The sequence below is a fragment of the Kryptolebias marmoratus genome, linkage group LG2, assembly GCF_001649575.2.
Source record: "Kryptolebias marmoratus isolate JLee-2015 linkage group LG2, ASM164957v2, whole genome shotgun sequence".
NCBI lineage: Eukaryota > Metazoa > Chordata > Actinopteri > Cyprinodontiformes > Rivulidae > Kryptolebias > Kryptolebias marmoratus.
In genome coordinates, this window is record NC_051431.1 from 23,615,824 (window position 1) to 23,631,157 (window position 15,334).

The 15,334-nt window shown below is 38.8% G+C and overlaps 1 protein-coding gene across 1 annotated transcript in view; it reads left to right on the forward strand.

Moving 5' to 3' along the window:
• The window catches only part of LOC108244434 (limbic system associated membrane protein), a 246,543-nt gene extending 232,920 nt beyond the window's left edge, over positions 1-13,623 (forward strand). The window contains exons 7-8 of the mRNA XM_017430636.1: positions 632-780; positions 8,293-13,623. Of these exons, the coding sequence (XP_017286125.1) occupies positions 632-780; positions 8,293-8,387 (244 nt within the window). The 3' untranslated portion in view covers positions 8,388-13,623. The remainder of the gene's footprint in view (positions 1-631; positions 781-8,292) is intronic.
• Positions 13,624-15,334: the final 1,711 nt, after the last annotated feature.

A 15,334-nucleotide genomic window follows, 5' to 3' on the forward strand; every position in this document is an offset into this window, starting at 1 on the left:
TCATTTTGCCATCGGACATCATACAGTCTGGTTTCAGGTCAACTCTGGCGGTGATTCAGGAGACCCTGATGTCACAGTGCTACATGAGTGACACTCTGCGTCTGCATGTCTTACCCCTACTGAGACAGCACCCTGTCACACACTTTCTTCAGCACCCATCCACACTCAGCAAGTGTCTATGAACCGTCTGCATCATGTTGAGGGCCCCCTGATCAAAAGTGAGTGGGATCAGCTCAGGCATCAACGCAGACCTACTACTGACCTGCAGGATCTCAAGGGCCAGTTACAGAAAGCTGTGGGTCGACTTGCTGCAGGAAGTGATAAACACATGTATGACTCTGTTCCACACTGAACTTGTATCCAGGTCCAAGAGGGAGCCACACCTTACTGAGAGAGACCAGCAGTGTGCCCATACTGCCAACTCTGTTATCAATTTATTCCAATATTGTAATTTCCACCATGTTGTCTTGTTATTTATTTTTGTCATACAAATATGCACTAAGCTTTGTTCATGTGGGACTTTTTTTTTCCTTTTTTTCCTGCTTTGCCTACAGTTTGGACCAACTTTAGTGTTGCTTCGATTTATCCGTCACGTGAAATGGTCTGAGGTGTTTCTGTCTCTTGTTTCCAGACTGTCCAATACCCAGGGCATCAACATCCAAATTCTTGGTACGACCACTGTTCTCATGATTGCTAACGTCACTGAAGAAGATTATGGGAACTACACCTGTGTGGCCTCAAACCGACTGGGTGCTCAGAGTGCCAGCCTTTTCCTCTATAGTAAGTACTGATGCTGCGTACACTAGGTGTATATATTAAAATTTGTCAATACCATTTTAAAAGGGAAAAATGTGTAGCTTATTATCCCAGTACTATGTTTTAGCAAGCCACCATTTAAAACCAGCAAGACTCAAAGTAAAGCTGGGTGACTTTAAAACTTTACTCCATTAATCATATTTCCTCATGAATCATTTAAACTCAGCAGGGAGGAAATTCACTGCAGTATTTTGTGCTTTGCTCTAAGCTTTACTACTGAACAACTGGAAGCAAAGCTGAGACGTAAAGCCATTCCCTGTATTACTTTTAGTCATTTGGCAGCTGGGATATACTGATCTCTGCTTGGGCGTCTGTTAAATGTGGAAATGCGGCTCAAACAGGAAAAGTGACATTTGAAACTTTAGAGAGGTTTAAAGGTTTCATCTTAAAAGTTTCAAAGTCGACTCAAAGATGCCTCGAGACTTTATTTATTCAAATTACAATCAAGGTTAGGAAGTTGACTCAGATTTTAAACTTATGGAGTTACCTATAGTCATGCATAAAAGTAAATACACCCTCTTTCTGCTAAGGTTTTTAAATCATCTAATTACAGGCTGTAAAATTAAAGGTCTTAGCATTCCATGTTTTAAATGCATTTCATGCCCGAGTTTTAAACTAAGACCATCTTATGGTGAGAAAAGATGGAGTTGTAGTCACTTTGGTTAAACCTTGAAAATAATGTTACTGCTACTACTACAATACTGACTGATTGACTTAGTTACTACCACACTGAATTCTAGCTAAAAATCTGTAAATCTCACTGATGGCTGGAAATACTCCTGCAGAAGAGAGCAGCCATAAGAAAAAAAAATCAAGTTTTTTTTTCTTTCTCATGGCTACTACTACTTAAAGTATTTAATCACTTGTCCAATGATTACTTTCTGTGAGTTTCATTAAAATCAATATTGTGATTCCTAAGATATTTTGCAGACAGCACAGATAAACTAACAGACACAGGGAAAGGCATTATCGCTCCACCTTCACCTTCAGTGGTAGATGATAAAATGATACAGAATGTGAAGCTTAAATCATTAGCATGTGACACAATATTTACTCAGTGTAACACAATACGCTGATAGGCAAAAATATTAACTTCTGGTTGTTTGATAAAATAATCTGCCACCAAATATAAACATTAAAGAAAGTGTAAGTAGGTTTTTTTTTGCTGGTTTGTTTTGTTTTTTGTCACTACTGTATGATAAACATATAACGGTGAGAAACCTAACTGGATGTTAGCCCACCAAGAATAGAAAGTCATGTATCATATATCCTATCACAGGAGGTATGTTGTTAGTCGTACTCATGAATAGCACGTTTTTATTATTTTACCAGAAACAAAGCCAACACACAGAAGCTGTGTGTCAAAAGGTCCCTTCGATTTAACTGCAGGTTGAACCTTCTTTAGCAGCAATAACTCAAACCACTTTTTAAGATTTTATTGGTCTCTCAAACCTTTGTTACAGGTGTTTTGTCCCGTTCTTTATTTGAACATTTCTTTACTCTATTGAGATTTGTTGGCATGGTTTCTGTGTTGTTCCCTTTATGTCAGCCACTGCATTCATAGCACATAAAAATCCGATATCCTCAAGTTTCACCCTACAATACTTAGATTTATAGAGTTCATTGTCGACCGCAAGATGACCAGAGGGGTTTTTCCAGAAAGGAGGTTCAGCAGACTTTGAATTTGTCAGTAAGTTCTGCATTAACTTCCTGTGAGCGGTAAAACTGTTTTCGATTTCAGAATGGCTGATCTCACCGTGAGTTCAATCAGCTCCTTGAACTAAGCTCTTGTGTGGGTGCGTAAAAAGATTTAAACAGTTGACCCTTGATAGACTGATTCACCACTGCAACTACAGGAAAACAAAAAATATAGGCCGATTCTTTATACAATATACGCCAAGTACATACTGTACTTGCCAAGTACACAAGCATGCAGTGTGGTTGGAAAAAAAGCAGCCACATGCCTCTAAAAAAGCTTACAAGTCAAAATATTAAATTGGAATAAACATGTTTTCACTGTAGGACTGTGCCCGTAAAATGAGATACTCAGAATAAACAGATTTTATGTGTATTTGGACTGTAAAATCAAGAAAGTGAACCTAGAAATGCTGTTACAGGAACAGCAGTTAAGGTGGGTGGGTTTGCATAAGTGAAGGATGTTAGTTATTGCAACAAATCTTCTAAATCCTTACTGTTGCATTTGTACTTGTAGGGAATAAAGAAGAGTGAATAAATGTGAAATATTTGACTTTATCTGTGTGGTGATTGTGGAGATGTTTTTATCATCAATATAATTTCTGCAAATTATATCCCAGCATGATTCGCTTATGAGAGCACACGTCCGAGGGGGTTACGTTGGATGTGTGCGGCCAGGGAATGTTATTGTGATTGCAAGGATTATCTGGAAATGGAAGGACACCCAATCTAGATTGGGACACCCTCTCCCAACTTCAGACATTCCAAAGTAATTCTGCTTCTGTTTCAATCTGATTGATTAAAAGTAGGCAACTCATGTCAGACAGCTTACTTCAGGTGGGAGGGGACCAGAAGAAACTCTCAGTAAACATGCCAGCAAGCAGGTTTACTTCCCAGAGTCTGTTATCATTGTGATAGACTCTGAGCTTCACTTAACCTCAGAGTTACCTAGATCTACATTTTTCCACTAAACCCTCTTCCTGGAATACCCCCCAGACCTCGCAGAAAAGCTGGAACAAAACCCAAAGACAGGCCCTGCTAAACATGAGCGTTGTCACACTTGACAAACCTTCAAAATAAGCCTTGTTTAACATTTAAAATGTTAATCTAGAGTCTGAGATGTTGCCGTTTGCAGTTATTTTTTGGGGGGGAGGGCATTGCACAGTCTGAACTCAGAGTGAACTCACTGGGAAATCCATTTCTGGGAAGACAGGCTTTTCCACTCAAAAATTATCATTCTTATTACCTCCCTAAGGAGGTTGTGTTGCCAGTAGTGTTGGATTGTCTGCTTGCAAGATTACTTTTAAACTAATAAACAGATTTTGAGGACATTTTCTGGAAATGTTGGGGTTGTCACAAGTGTTCAAATTTTGGTGGTGATCACAATCCGGATTCTACAATTTTTTAATGACCCTACAGGCTTGGTGGAGGTTTGTGCTCTTCAAGTGCATCTAGTCCTAACATCAAAAACTCCAAGCTATTTGGAAACAGTCCCAAACCGACTTGGAGTGCCTTCTCTAAGATCACTGCTGATGTCATTCCTTCTTTGTATTACGTCAACACACACCTGAATGCTCCAGAGTTTACATGGTGCTTCTGCATTATGGCTCGGTTTTCTGTAAATATATCCTGGCACATTATAATGTGCAACATCGTGTTGCTCATCTGAGATTAAAATGGACCAAATGTAAAAACAGCACCTGGATAGAACAAGATGAGTTATTTTTTAATCATCTGATACAAAAAAAGACTTTTCACCAGGACTGAATGTGAGTTTCTGCCTTTATGATTAAAGACTGATTGTGTATTTTAGAGGAGGTTTGATGAGAAAGAAGACTATCAGAAAATGTTTGCTTTTGAGCAGAGTAAAGCATTCATTTACCATTCTTTTGGGCAAACCTTTGATTAATTGTTGATATCATAAAATGTCTGTTTCACACATGTAGGACAGACCACACAGTTGTTTCACGACCCAAAAAACACGCTTGAGTTGCTTTGTTTGAGCTAAAGCTGCTTTCCAAAGCTAAAGTGGCACTGTGCTGATTGGAGCCACTCAGGCATCATTTTCTCCTAAACTAAACTACTTTCAGTACAATATTTGCCACTCAAACAGATGGCTCTGTTTGGCACACTAACAACCCAATACAACAACCAGAATTAAATAAAAAAAACAAAGAATAAAGATCAAAACATGAATTTCTCTGCTGGATTGCAATAGATGGATTTGAAATAAAAGTCATTTAGATAGCTCTATAAAGCTGTGAAACAATAAAAATGTGGCACAAAGACGCAACTAAATGGTTCTCACAAGCTCCTGGAGGGGAAAAAAAAACATCTGCTGTGGTACAGCTGATTAAAGTTTGATCAATTGTAAAACACGCTTGAATCTATAAACCAAGTCATAATTTTTTTTTCCTGTGATAAAATAATCCCAAACAATCCCAATTCCAAAACCTTTGAGACACTGTGTAAAATTGAAATAAAAACAAAATGTGATGATTTAAAAGCTCATAAACCTATATTTTATTTACAAAGGAAAAAAATGTGAAATTGAAATAAACATGTCAGATGTTTCAACTAAAAAAAATGTGCCTGTTTTAGGAGAAAATAAAGTAATTTTGAATTTAATGGCAGTAAGACATCCCAAAGAAGTTGGGACAGGGTCAACAATAGGCTGTAAAGGTAAGTGGTACAAGGAGCATTTAACAACCAATAAGGTAATTCAGCAACAGGTCAGTAAGAGGACTTGTCATTGTTTTAGAGAGGCTAAGTGTCTCAGAAGTAAAGGTGGGCAGAGGTTCCCCTGTCTATGAAAAAACAAATCAGAATGATGTTCCTTAACAGAAAACTAGGAATACTTTAATATCCCATTTTCTACAGTTAATAATATCATCAAAATATTTCAAAAATCAGGAGAAATCTCTGAGCTCAGAGGATGAGGCTGAAAGTTAATAATGGCTCCCTGTGATCTTCAGGCCCTCAGGGGCCCCTGCATTAAAAACAGGTCTGGTTCTGTTCTGGACATCACTGCATGGACTCAGGAACACTTCCACAGATCACTGTCTGTAAACACAGCTCACTGTACCGTCCACTAATGCTGCTTAAAGCTCTGTCAGGAGGAGAAGAAGATAGATGGGAACCATCCAGAAACTCTGCTGTCTTCTCTGGACCACAGATCATTTCAAATGGACTGAGGCAGAGTGGGAAACTGATCTGAGGTCAGACTAATCAATATTTTAAATTCTTTTTGAAAACCATGGACGCAATGCTCTCCGTACTAAAGAGGGACCATCAGCCTGTAATCAGTACTCAGTTCAAAAGGCTGCCTCTCTGATGGTATGGGGGTACATTATTGTCTATGTCATAGGCAGCTTACACATCTAAAAATGCACTATCAATGCAGAATAGTAGGTTTTAGAACATGTGCTCCCATCCAGATGATGTCATTTTAAGTAAAGGTCTTGCATATTTCAGCAAGACAATGTTAAACAACACACTGAATCTACGCTAACAGCAGGGCTTCATAGTAGAAGAGTCCGGGTGCTGAACTGACCTGCCTGCAGCTCAGACCTCTCAGCAAAAGAAAACATTTGATGCATCATGAAATGAAAAATCCAGCAAAGACTCAGGACTATTGAAGAGCTACAATCCTCTATCAGACCAGAATGGGACAACATTCCCTCCAAAACCTCCAGCAGCTGCTCTTCTCAGATGTTGTGCGCTGATGACGTGGTACTTCTGTCCATGATCTCCGGTCACACACAGCAGAATGGCCCAGCTCTACAGAATTTTATAAGAACTCATTTCTGAACACCAACAAAACAAAGAAGAAGATAGAAACCTTTCCTCCCAGAGGCAGATGGCTGAAGCAGTCACCACTCAGATTCATGGGGACCCAGTGGAAATTAATCAGGAGTACAAAATCCTTTAGAACAGTTTTCAACAACTGGTTGAGGTGTTCCTCAAACACTGAGGGAATTCTGAGAAAATGCCATCAGAGACAGTATTCACTCAGAAAGTTGAACTCGTTTGGGACCAACAAGGACATTTTAACCACATTTTATTATACCTTTATCGAAACTGCATTACCTTTCTCTTTTACTTGATGTTTTTTTTCCACTCAGACAGTCAATACACTCTTTCATGGCTGCATGCCATCAGCAGACTCTGAATAATGCTCACAGGATCCTTCAGGATCCTACCCATGTACTGTTTTCAGAGTGGCTCCCCTCAGGATGCAGACTCTGCTGTCTAAGCTGTAGGACACAAAGGAGGAAGACAACCTTCCTCCCCAGAGCAATCAAGCTGCTAAACTCTAAGCACTGGCACAGACTGGCCTAAACAAGGTTTTAATAGCGCACTTTACAATATATTTATCTAGGTTTTATAACTTAAACATTCAGGTTTTATAACTTATTTATTCATATGTTTTAGAACTTTCTATTTAATTACACATGCAGTTTTATAACTATTTATCTGTGCATTTTTTTTTTTATGCCTTTGTGTTTTTATGTCCTGAGTGCCACTTATGTGATGTGTAAGTGTTGTTTTGTTAGCTTGCTCTGTGGGTCTGTTTGTGTCCTTTGAGTTGTTGCAGCTGCTTTTTATGCTCCATCTTTTTTATAATTGCCCCTTGGGTACAAATAAAGTGAATTGAACTGAAAGGAGAGGGGATGCTTCACAGTGAGCAAACATGGTTTTCTCCCAACTTCTTTGAGATGTGCTGTTGCCATAAAACTCATAATTAACTTATTTTATTTTATGACTGTATTTTGATTAAACAAGTTTGTAGTTCCAAGAATTTGTTTACTATGTTGCACGTTAAAAAAAAAATAATATATATATATATATTTATATATATATATATATATATATACTGTATATATATATATATATATATATATATATACACACACACACACACACACACACGAGTTTATGACATTTACAAATCATTCTGCATGCATCATCTGAATTCTGTTTTTATTTACATTTTACACAACAACCTTTTTTTTTTTTTTTTGGATTGGGATTGTAGGATTTAACTTTTTCTTTTATATACAAACAACGGTATTATTAGCTCTTTAAGCTGCAAATTAAAGCCATAAACTTTCTTGTAAGCTCTGAATGGTTTTTTAGGTCTTTTTCTAAAATCCTTTCTGTTTTTCTAACTTTTCAAGCATTTGGTGAAGCAGATGTTTTCTTCATTTGCTTTTTTTGAGCCAGCATTATTTATTTTCTTCAACCTTAAAAGATGAGTCTCTCAATGCCGTTTTCACACTTTTGACTGACCTCCTCCATGTTGTGCAGCAAAACGCAGGCAAAGAAGTCATCTATCACACCGCTTGGCCACGAGATGGCGCCAAACACCCAGCTGTTGTCTGCAGTCACTTTGGGAGGCTGCAGCTCACTCATATAAATGAATCACTGACTCAACAGAATTGAAGTTGCAGATTTGTGCATTTGGCTGTATGGACTAAATGCTTTCATTCTGTACGGTGCCATCAACAGTATGGTGGGCTGGGTGGAGCAGTGGTTCTAGATGTTCTGTTGCAAGAAAGAGGATTAGAACTGCAGGAGCAGGGCTGGTTAGTGTAAGAGGGTTGCAGGTTCAAATTTCATGTGAGGGTTTTCTGTTTTGTTTTGGGTGTTATTAGGAAAAAAAACACAGAAGCATTGATTTGTAGACTCACGGGACCATCCGCACCATTTTCCCTGTTCTAAATCAACAAAGTGGCTGGTTCTTGAAGTCTGACTGTCCTCTCTGTCTTTCTCCCACAGGACCCGGGACAGGTCGAGACATCAACAGCTCCGCCTGTGTTTCTCAACCACTGTGGCTCCTGCTGGCCTTTGCCTGCCTTTTCTTCAAGTGTTAATACAGTTATCCTTTCATTAACGTCCTCCCTCCCTTTTCTCTGCTCCTTCCTCTCTCCACTTCAACCGCATCCTAATCGCTACCTTATTACCAACGTTACCGCCTCCCTCTCGCAGACGGTTTTCATCACGATACAAGAACCTTATGTGCTCCTGAGCACTCTTGAGCACTGCTTACAGATATGAGTAAACAAAAGAGATTAAATTGATTAAAAAAATAAAAAATAAAACAGGGAAATGAAGGACAGGACAAGCAAGCAGTGCTCTTTCAAATTACCACACTGTTGTTTTCCATTTGTATGCACTACCTATGTCTCTGCTACATCCTGTTTCGGGGGGGTCAGGATTGGGGTTGGGATTTGATTTGGGCTTTTTTGTCACAGAGCTAAAAACAGAGGTGGCCCAGTCACCGGGATGCCAACAATCAACTCTGTATAGAGCTTCTTACTCCGTGATGTGATCTCTAAGTGTGTTTAACCAGTGCATTAATTAGTAAGATGAAAAGTATCCGCCAAATATACACAGAGATTTGAAACTAATGAATAAAAAAAAAGATTAAAGGCAAACTGCTGCAGTTGACTTTGCGATGAGATTAGAGCTCGGTTTGCTGATGCCACTGGGCTGAAACACGGGGAGTGTTAGCCAGAAGGCTCTCCAGCCATGTAGGTTGCTGCAGCTGAGCACTGAAAAGATACAACTTCATCAAACTAAGCTAAACCATGCAGCGTAGAACCTGAGGAAAGTAGTTAACTCAGTGGGTTCACAGCTCCTCGCTTTGATTTAAAAAAAAGATGGACTTACAAAGACAACCAACCAACACATGGTAGGTTACGGTGATGTGTGCTGTACATAGTCCGGTTTTGTATTTCTCTCCGACAAGTTCTGCCAACCATAACACCAAGAAACAGAGAACGTTGTCGCTTTTAGTTGATGAGTTAGTTGATTAATTTGCTATACAGCTTGGGTCTGGAAACAAAATATATGACACCAATGAATGACTTTGTTTATTCCTCAAACAGTATGTGTCTTAATGAGAAATGGTCTGGAACGTTCATAATATATTGATATTGAGTTGTTTCTGTCTCTACCTTGTTCATTTTAGTTATCTACATTTACACTGTATACTTGAAACACAAGACTAATTTGATATGTTTGTTTTTCTGATGAAGGGTAGTGATCTATTGAGGTTTATACATTTTATAAAGCCATGATAGTTGTCAAAAAATGGGATTTTTCAATGCTTTTGATTTGATTTTGTTGTATATGTATATCGTCTTTGACAAAAACAAAAAAACACTAGATACGCATCATTTACTACTAAAATTCTACCCCATAATTTGTAATAAATGAGTGAAATCAGCCGAATCATGTTTTGTTGCTAACAATCACGAGTCGTTTGCTTACATTCGAACACTGACACATCGGACAGACTCAGAGCGTGACGAATATTGAATCTTGAAAATAATCCCCTGGATGTAAACAGAATCAGATGGAGAACAATGGAATCAGAGGTCAAAGGTGAAAAGGCAAAGTTTTTCTCTTTTCTTCTGAAAAGAAACAGAGACTAAAAGTTGTGAGGACGAGAGTTGACAGAAGTAGAGTCATTTTTGGGGAGGAATTTAAGCGGTGGAGAGCATTAAAGCAAAAGTTGGGGCTGAGATCACATGCAAATGAGCTGTGCTGAGATGTTCCAAACTACCGGTCACCAAAATTAGTTAGAAACAAAGGCGAGGAGTCTTTCCTGCTTTCTAACACAATTTTTACGAAAACCCTGATGAGCTTGTGCTACATTAACCCTCAGTTATTTAATGTATAAATTGTGTTGGAAGCATAGAAATTCAAATCAAAAGCATTGAAAAATTGCGTATTTTACAGCTATTATGGCTCTAAATTGGCAGACCTGCTCTATCAAGTAAAACCCATTTTAATTATGTCAGACAAAGCTCTTACATGAAAAGCTGACCGTTTTGTGCAGTCACTGTTGGACCAGTCCTCGACGGCACGCGTGCTTGTTGATTTGATCTTATAAAAGATGCAGTATTATGGTTTGCTCATAAAGCTCTTCCAAATAGCTGAAGCATGAAGGCAGAAACAATATGAAAGCTGAATAGGATTCGTCTCAATGGTCAGGTCGGCCTCTGTGCTGATGACTGTTTTTCAATAAAGTCAGGAAAAGTCCAACAACGCTGTCGCTGATTTTAATTCCTGTAAAAGCAATCAGAGTTTTAAACCTTACCATACGTCGTCTCCCAGCGTGCACTGCAGTGAAACTAGTAAAACTGACGCACTGTTTGCTGCCTTTTTCTTTTTTGACTGATTGTTGTCTCCTGTGCTTAGCTCATCGATATCTTTGCTTTTCAAACGGCCAAGTAGAGGAGGTACAAACAAATACCTTAAAAACAGACGTGTAATTGTTGTCACCCTTGCCTCATAATAAAGGGGTAGCTCAGACATTTTGAAGTGGAATTTTGTGAAAAGGTTATGCAGAATTATGATACTACCTGTTGTAAATAGCTCTCTGAATGGCCTCAGTTTAGAGAAATAGAGTTTAATTCCGAAATGACCAACAAGCTAATGGGAAGTCTGAAGGCCAAGGCCATAAAAGGATTGCTGTGGTCTTAAAACAACTCCAATCTCTAAAATTTGATTTTCAAACCTGTATACGACAATCCATTTTGCATTCCATGTTTGTTTACAGAAAATTCGGTGGTTAAGGAAAAATATCGACGGCGGTGAGCTCTAATGCCTTTAGTGCAGCCTGGGGCACTTTTGATAACATTTCTGCTGGAATTTTATTGTAATGAGAAACCGTTGGTGATGTAAAGATTTTTAAAACATGTCCACTTATAAAATTTTGGACATTGGAGTTATTTCAAGACAGCAAAATCTGTTTTGTAACTGGTCCCACTAGGCCTAGCCATTAACTCATTCATACAGCCCAAGTGGACCCATTTTCATTTTAATTTTTCATAGTGTCATAGCAATTCATGCAAGTTTTAATCTTTACATTTTTACACCATTTATAATGTATTGCACTGTTATTTCAGCAAGCATATTATGAAATTCCACCTAAAGGGGCCTCAGGCTGCACCAGAAGGGATACAGCCAGCTGTTGCTGCCTCTTTTTACCCTTACAAATAATCATAGCATTCCATGTAAATAACCATGTAATGAGAAGCTGACTTCAGCGTATAAGTCTCTGAAACAGAGTTGGCAAAAACCTCTCTGAAATTTTGAAGTGAAGTCGTTTTGGGACAGCTTCAACCCACTTTAGTCTTGATTGCATTCAGGCTAGCTGTTAGCTCCTCTGTCCGGTCAGAGATCAACTCTGTTCCTCCAAACCAAGGTCGTCTAAAGAGCCGTCTACGACAGGTACAAGGCTGCAGGAAGTCAGGGTGTGAAGAGATGCTGCAGCATTCCCTGATGGATGCCAGAGGACATGCATGTCCAAATACATAGAGTATGAATTTAAAAAAAAAAACAGATTTCATTAATGCTGCATATGTTGAAATTCCAATATTTTTGAGCATTATTGAGTTTTTTTAAATCCGGTATATAAACTAGCACTGTGTGCAAAATTCTACAACCGCTTAAAACCCACAAAAAGTGGGTGGAGCAGCATTTAGGTCATGATTACAGTTTTTATAAATATTGTTGGTCCAAAACATACAGCACTTTTATATATGCCTTGCACTGCATATATATATGGTATTAGGATGTCCTTCATATAAGTGTTTGGCTCTTAAAAATTCATCTATGCCAGCAGCACAAGTTCCCACCGCTTTGAACAAGTGAGGTATTAATTGTTCAGAACCTTACCTCCAATGCCCGCTTCAAAATGTCTGAATGATCCCTTTAAAAAAAGACCTGTTCCAAGTGTTTTCATTGTAAATGCCTCTGAGGTTGTGGTCGTGTGTCATAGTGATGTTGCCATCAGCTCTGCTGGTCACAGCACAACCAATATGTTCTAGGCAGAAGTCTGGGGTCTGAAAAAGATCTTGTGTTTATGCTCTCACTGTCTTGAACTTTTTGTTTTTTGGTTGTTGTTTTTGTTTTGTTTTGTTTTGTTTTTTGTTCTTTTGGCAACCTATAATTTAGTAGTTTATCAGCAACAGCCATCTTCTTATTGAAGGAAGAAAAGCTGTGAAATGGGTCTTCATGGTCAGTTTGCATGAGAGCAGTCTGTCCTATCTGGGGGGTTCCTTCGGCTCTGTCTCACTACAAAAACATTTAAAAAAGAAAACGACTCCGAGCAGAACCAGGGTGACCTTAAGCCGGTACGAACATTAGTTTTTATCTTCTTTCTTGCTTCTTTACTCGTTTCTAGTTTTGCTCACAGAGACCACGACAGACTTAAGAGTCTCCACATTTCACTTTAGCGTCAGAATGCACGATCTCTGCATAAAAGCAAAACGTGAAGAAAAAGTATGGTGTGTGGGTAATAAACGGATTCAGTGTGTATCAAACTTTCTACCATTCAGGTGACTTCACGAGGCTGAGCTCGCCAATGTTTAAGCGCATCTGTGCCGGTAAAAAGCACTGACTTTTATACTAAAACCACAGATGTAAAAGCCATGGAGCTCTCTGCCTTTTTCATAAAGCAGAGAGGAGATATGTCTTTCCTTTCCTTGTAGATACCAACAGCCAGCCTATGGATCCAGCACCAACCCCTGCAGACAGGCAGAAGTATCTAGTTTACTACAAAGCATTGCCTCAAAGCATCATCCTTGCTTCACTGTAAAAAAACAAAAACAAAAACAAAAAAAACCTGTCCATGTATGTGGCGTGTGCTTTCTTCTCAATCTGCTGTAACTGAAACTCATGTGAGGCATGAACGGGTTGGCTGGCCCAAAAGCTAACAACCTTACTTTTTAGTGACGTCTAACCAGGTTAACCCCCCCCTCTGATCTCGAGTTTTGATTCCTCTTTCTTTTCCGCTTTCATGTGTATATAATGAACTGAGTTTTTACATAAGAATGTTGTAAAGTCGGCAATTTCGAATCACATTCATGCAACGCCACATTTTAAAAAATCTAAAACACTTTGTACTTCCCAAGTGGGAAATCGAGATTCAGTCGTGGATTATGATGCAGATGTGTCCCATTGTTTTCTATTTTGCTTTACTTTATTATGCCATATGGTAATTGCAGTCGGTTTCTAAAAAAGAAAAAAAAAGAAATGTATTAAAAGGTGAACTGTATGAAAAACTGTTAACAAAATAAAGTTGTTTGAATTCAGTGTTCTGTATTTGAATGTGACTTGAGATGCTGGGGCAAGTATCGATCACCGTGTGACATGCAAATAAAACTGATAAATGTATTGTTACTCTCTTTCTCTTGCTCGCTTTCTCTGGAAGACATTTTCGTATCCATCTTGTATAAGAAACCTATCTGAGGATCATGGGTTGCTCCATTTTTATCCATCTGTGTTGATATTTATCGGTTAGTGTACACTCACTTATTTGCGCCTATTTATTTGGGGGTGTTTTATTCTAGATGTGTGTGAATTTTCCAGTAGATCAGCAAATTCTGAAATACACAGATGAGCCCCTTTGGTACTAACAATCACACCAAGTTCAAAGTCATTTAAATCTCCATTCTTCCTCTAGCAGGGCTTTTGTGTTTGCATTTTTCCCAGATTTATTCTGGTATTCCAGGTTCTGTTTCCCCTGTGTCTACTCCCGTGTTATGCTGCTGCACACCTGTTCCCTGTGTTCCCTCCCCGGGTGTTCCTCGTCCTGTAATTAGTTCTTTCCCTATTTGTTGTGTTTCGTTTTCCCCATTGAGTTGCAGCAGCCTTGTCTGAGGCCTGTAGAGGTTAGTTTGTGGTCTGTACGTGCCCGCTGTATTACCTTTCTAGTTTGGAGTTAGTTAACTGAAGGCCGGTGTTGTTCCCCCCGTAAGTCCTGGTTTTCTCTTCAATAAATAATCTGTATTCACCGTTGGAGTCTGCGTTTCTGGATTCGTCCTTAAGCCTTTGAGTGGTGAAACATCCTCATCCTAAAGCTCAATTTGGACTTCAGAAAGTTGTCTTCACCATGTCTAGATGTCTAAATCCATTGAGTTGCTGCACTGTGATTTTCTGATTAGCTATTTGTGCTAATAAGCAATTGAACAGGTGTACCTGATGACGTGGCCAGTGTGTGTAACTCAATAGGTAAATACAATATCACCACACCATGCAGCATTCCGCCATGGGAAGTGCTGTAATTACAAGTTTCACCTGTGGGTGTCAGGAAAGGCCGTATTTCAAAAAAGAATGAGGCTATAAACTCATTGCCAGAGACTGATTCTGCAGATTAGCGGGAGATGTTGTCAGGAGGATTTAGAAAAACAAGCCTGAAGCTCTACAGCTTAACTTGGAAAAATCTATGACTTGAAAGTAATTGTTAAACACCAAATTTTCTGAAGCAGCAGAAAAAAAAAATGTACAAGTTTGATCAACAGCTATGCGTCAGTTTTGATTTCTTAAACCATATTTATAAGTGCTGATGGATGTACAGTTTAAAGTCTGTTTGGTCACTTTTTAACAAAAAGTTCAAATAAACCCAAAAAGGTTGAACTGGATTGATTTTTGTTGGTAAAATGAATTAAAATGAGCTGCAGCAGAACAGCGCTGGAAAATTTAGGCATATAAGAAAAAGCAAGAACCTGTTTGAGACTCGGCAGGGGAGCGTTCGGCACAAACAATCTTCTTCCCAGGAGTCCACCTTCATTAGTGTAAAGGTCAGCCAACTTTTGTGGGGCAGAGGTTGGCATTTACATTGTGTAAACTTTGAGGTTATGGTCATTTCTGTCATCTTTACTGAACTACCGCAGCTCTACAGATGGACAACAGGGAACATGTGACATGTTCCCTGTTGAACCTTCCTATTTGAATACGCATTTGCATTTCGTAATGTTGAGCCAAGCATTTTGAAGGACATTTAAACTTTTTGTCCTTGATGTTA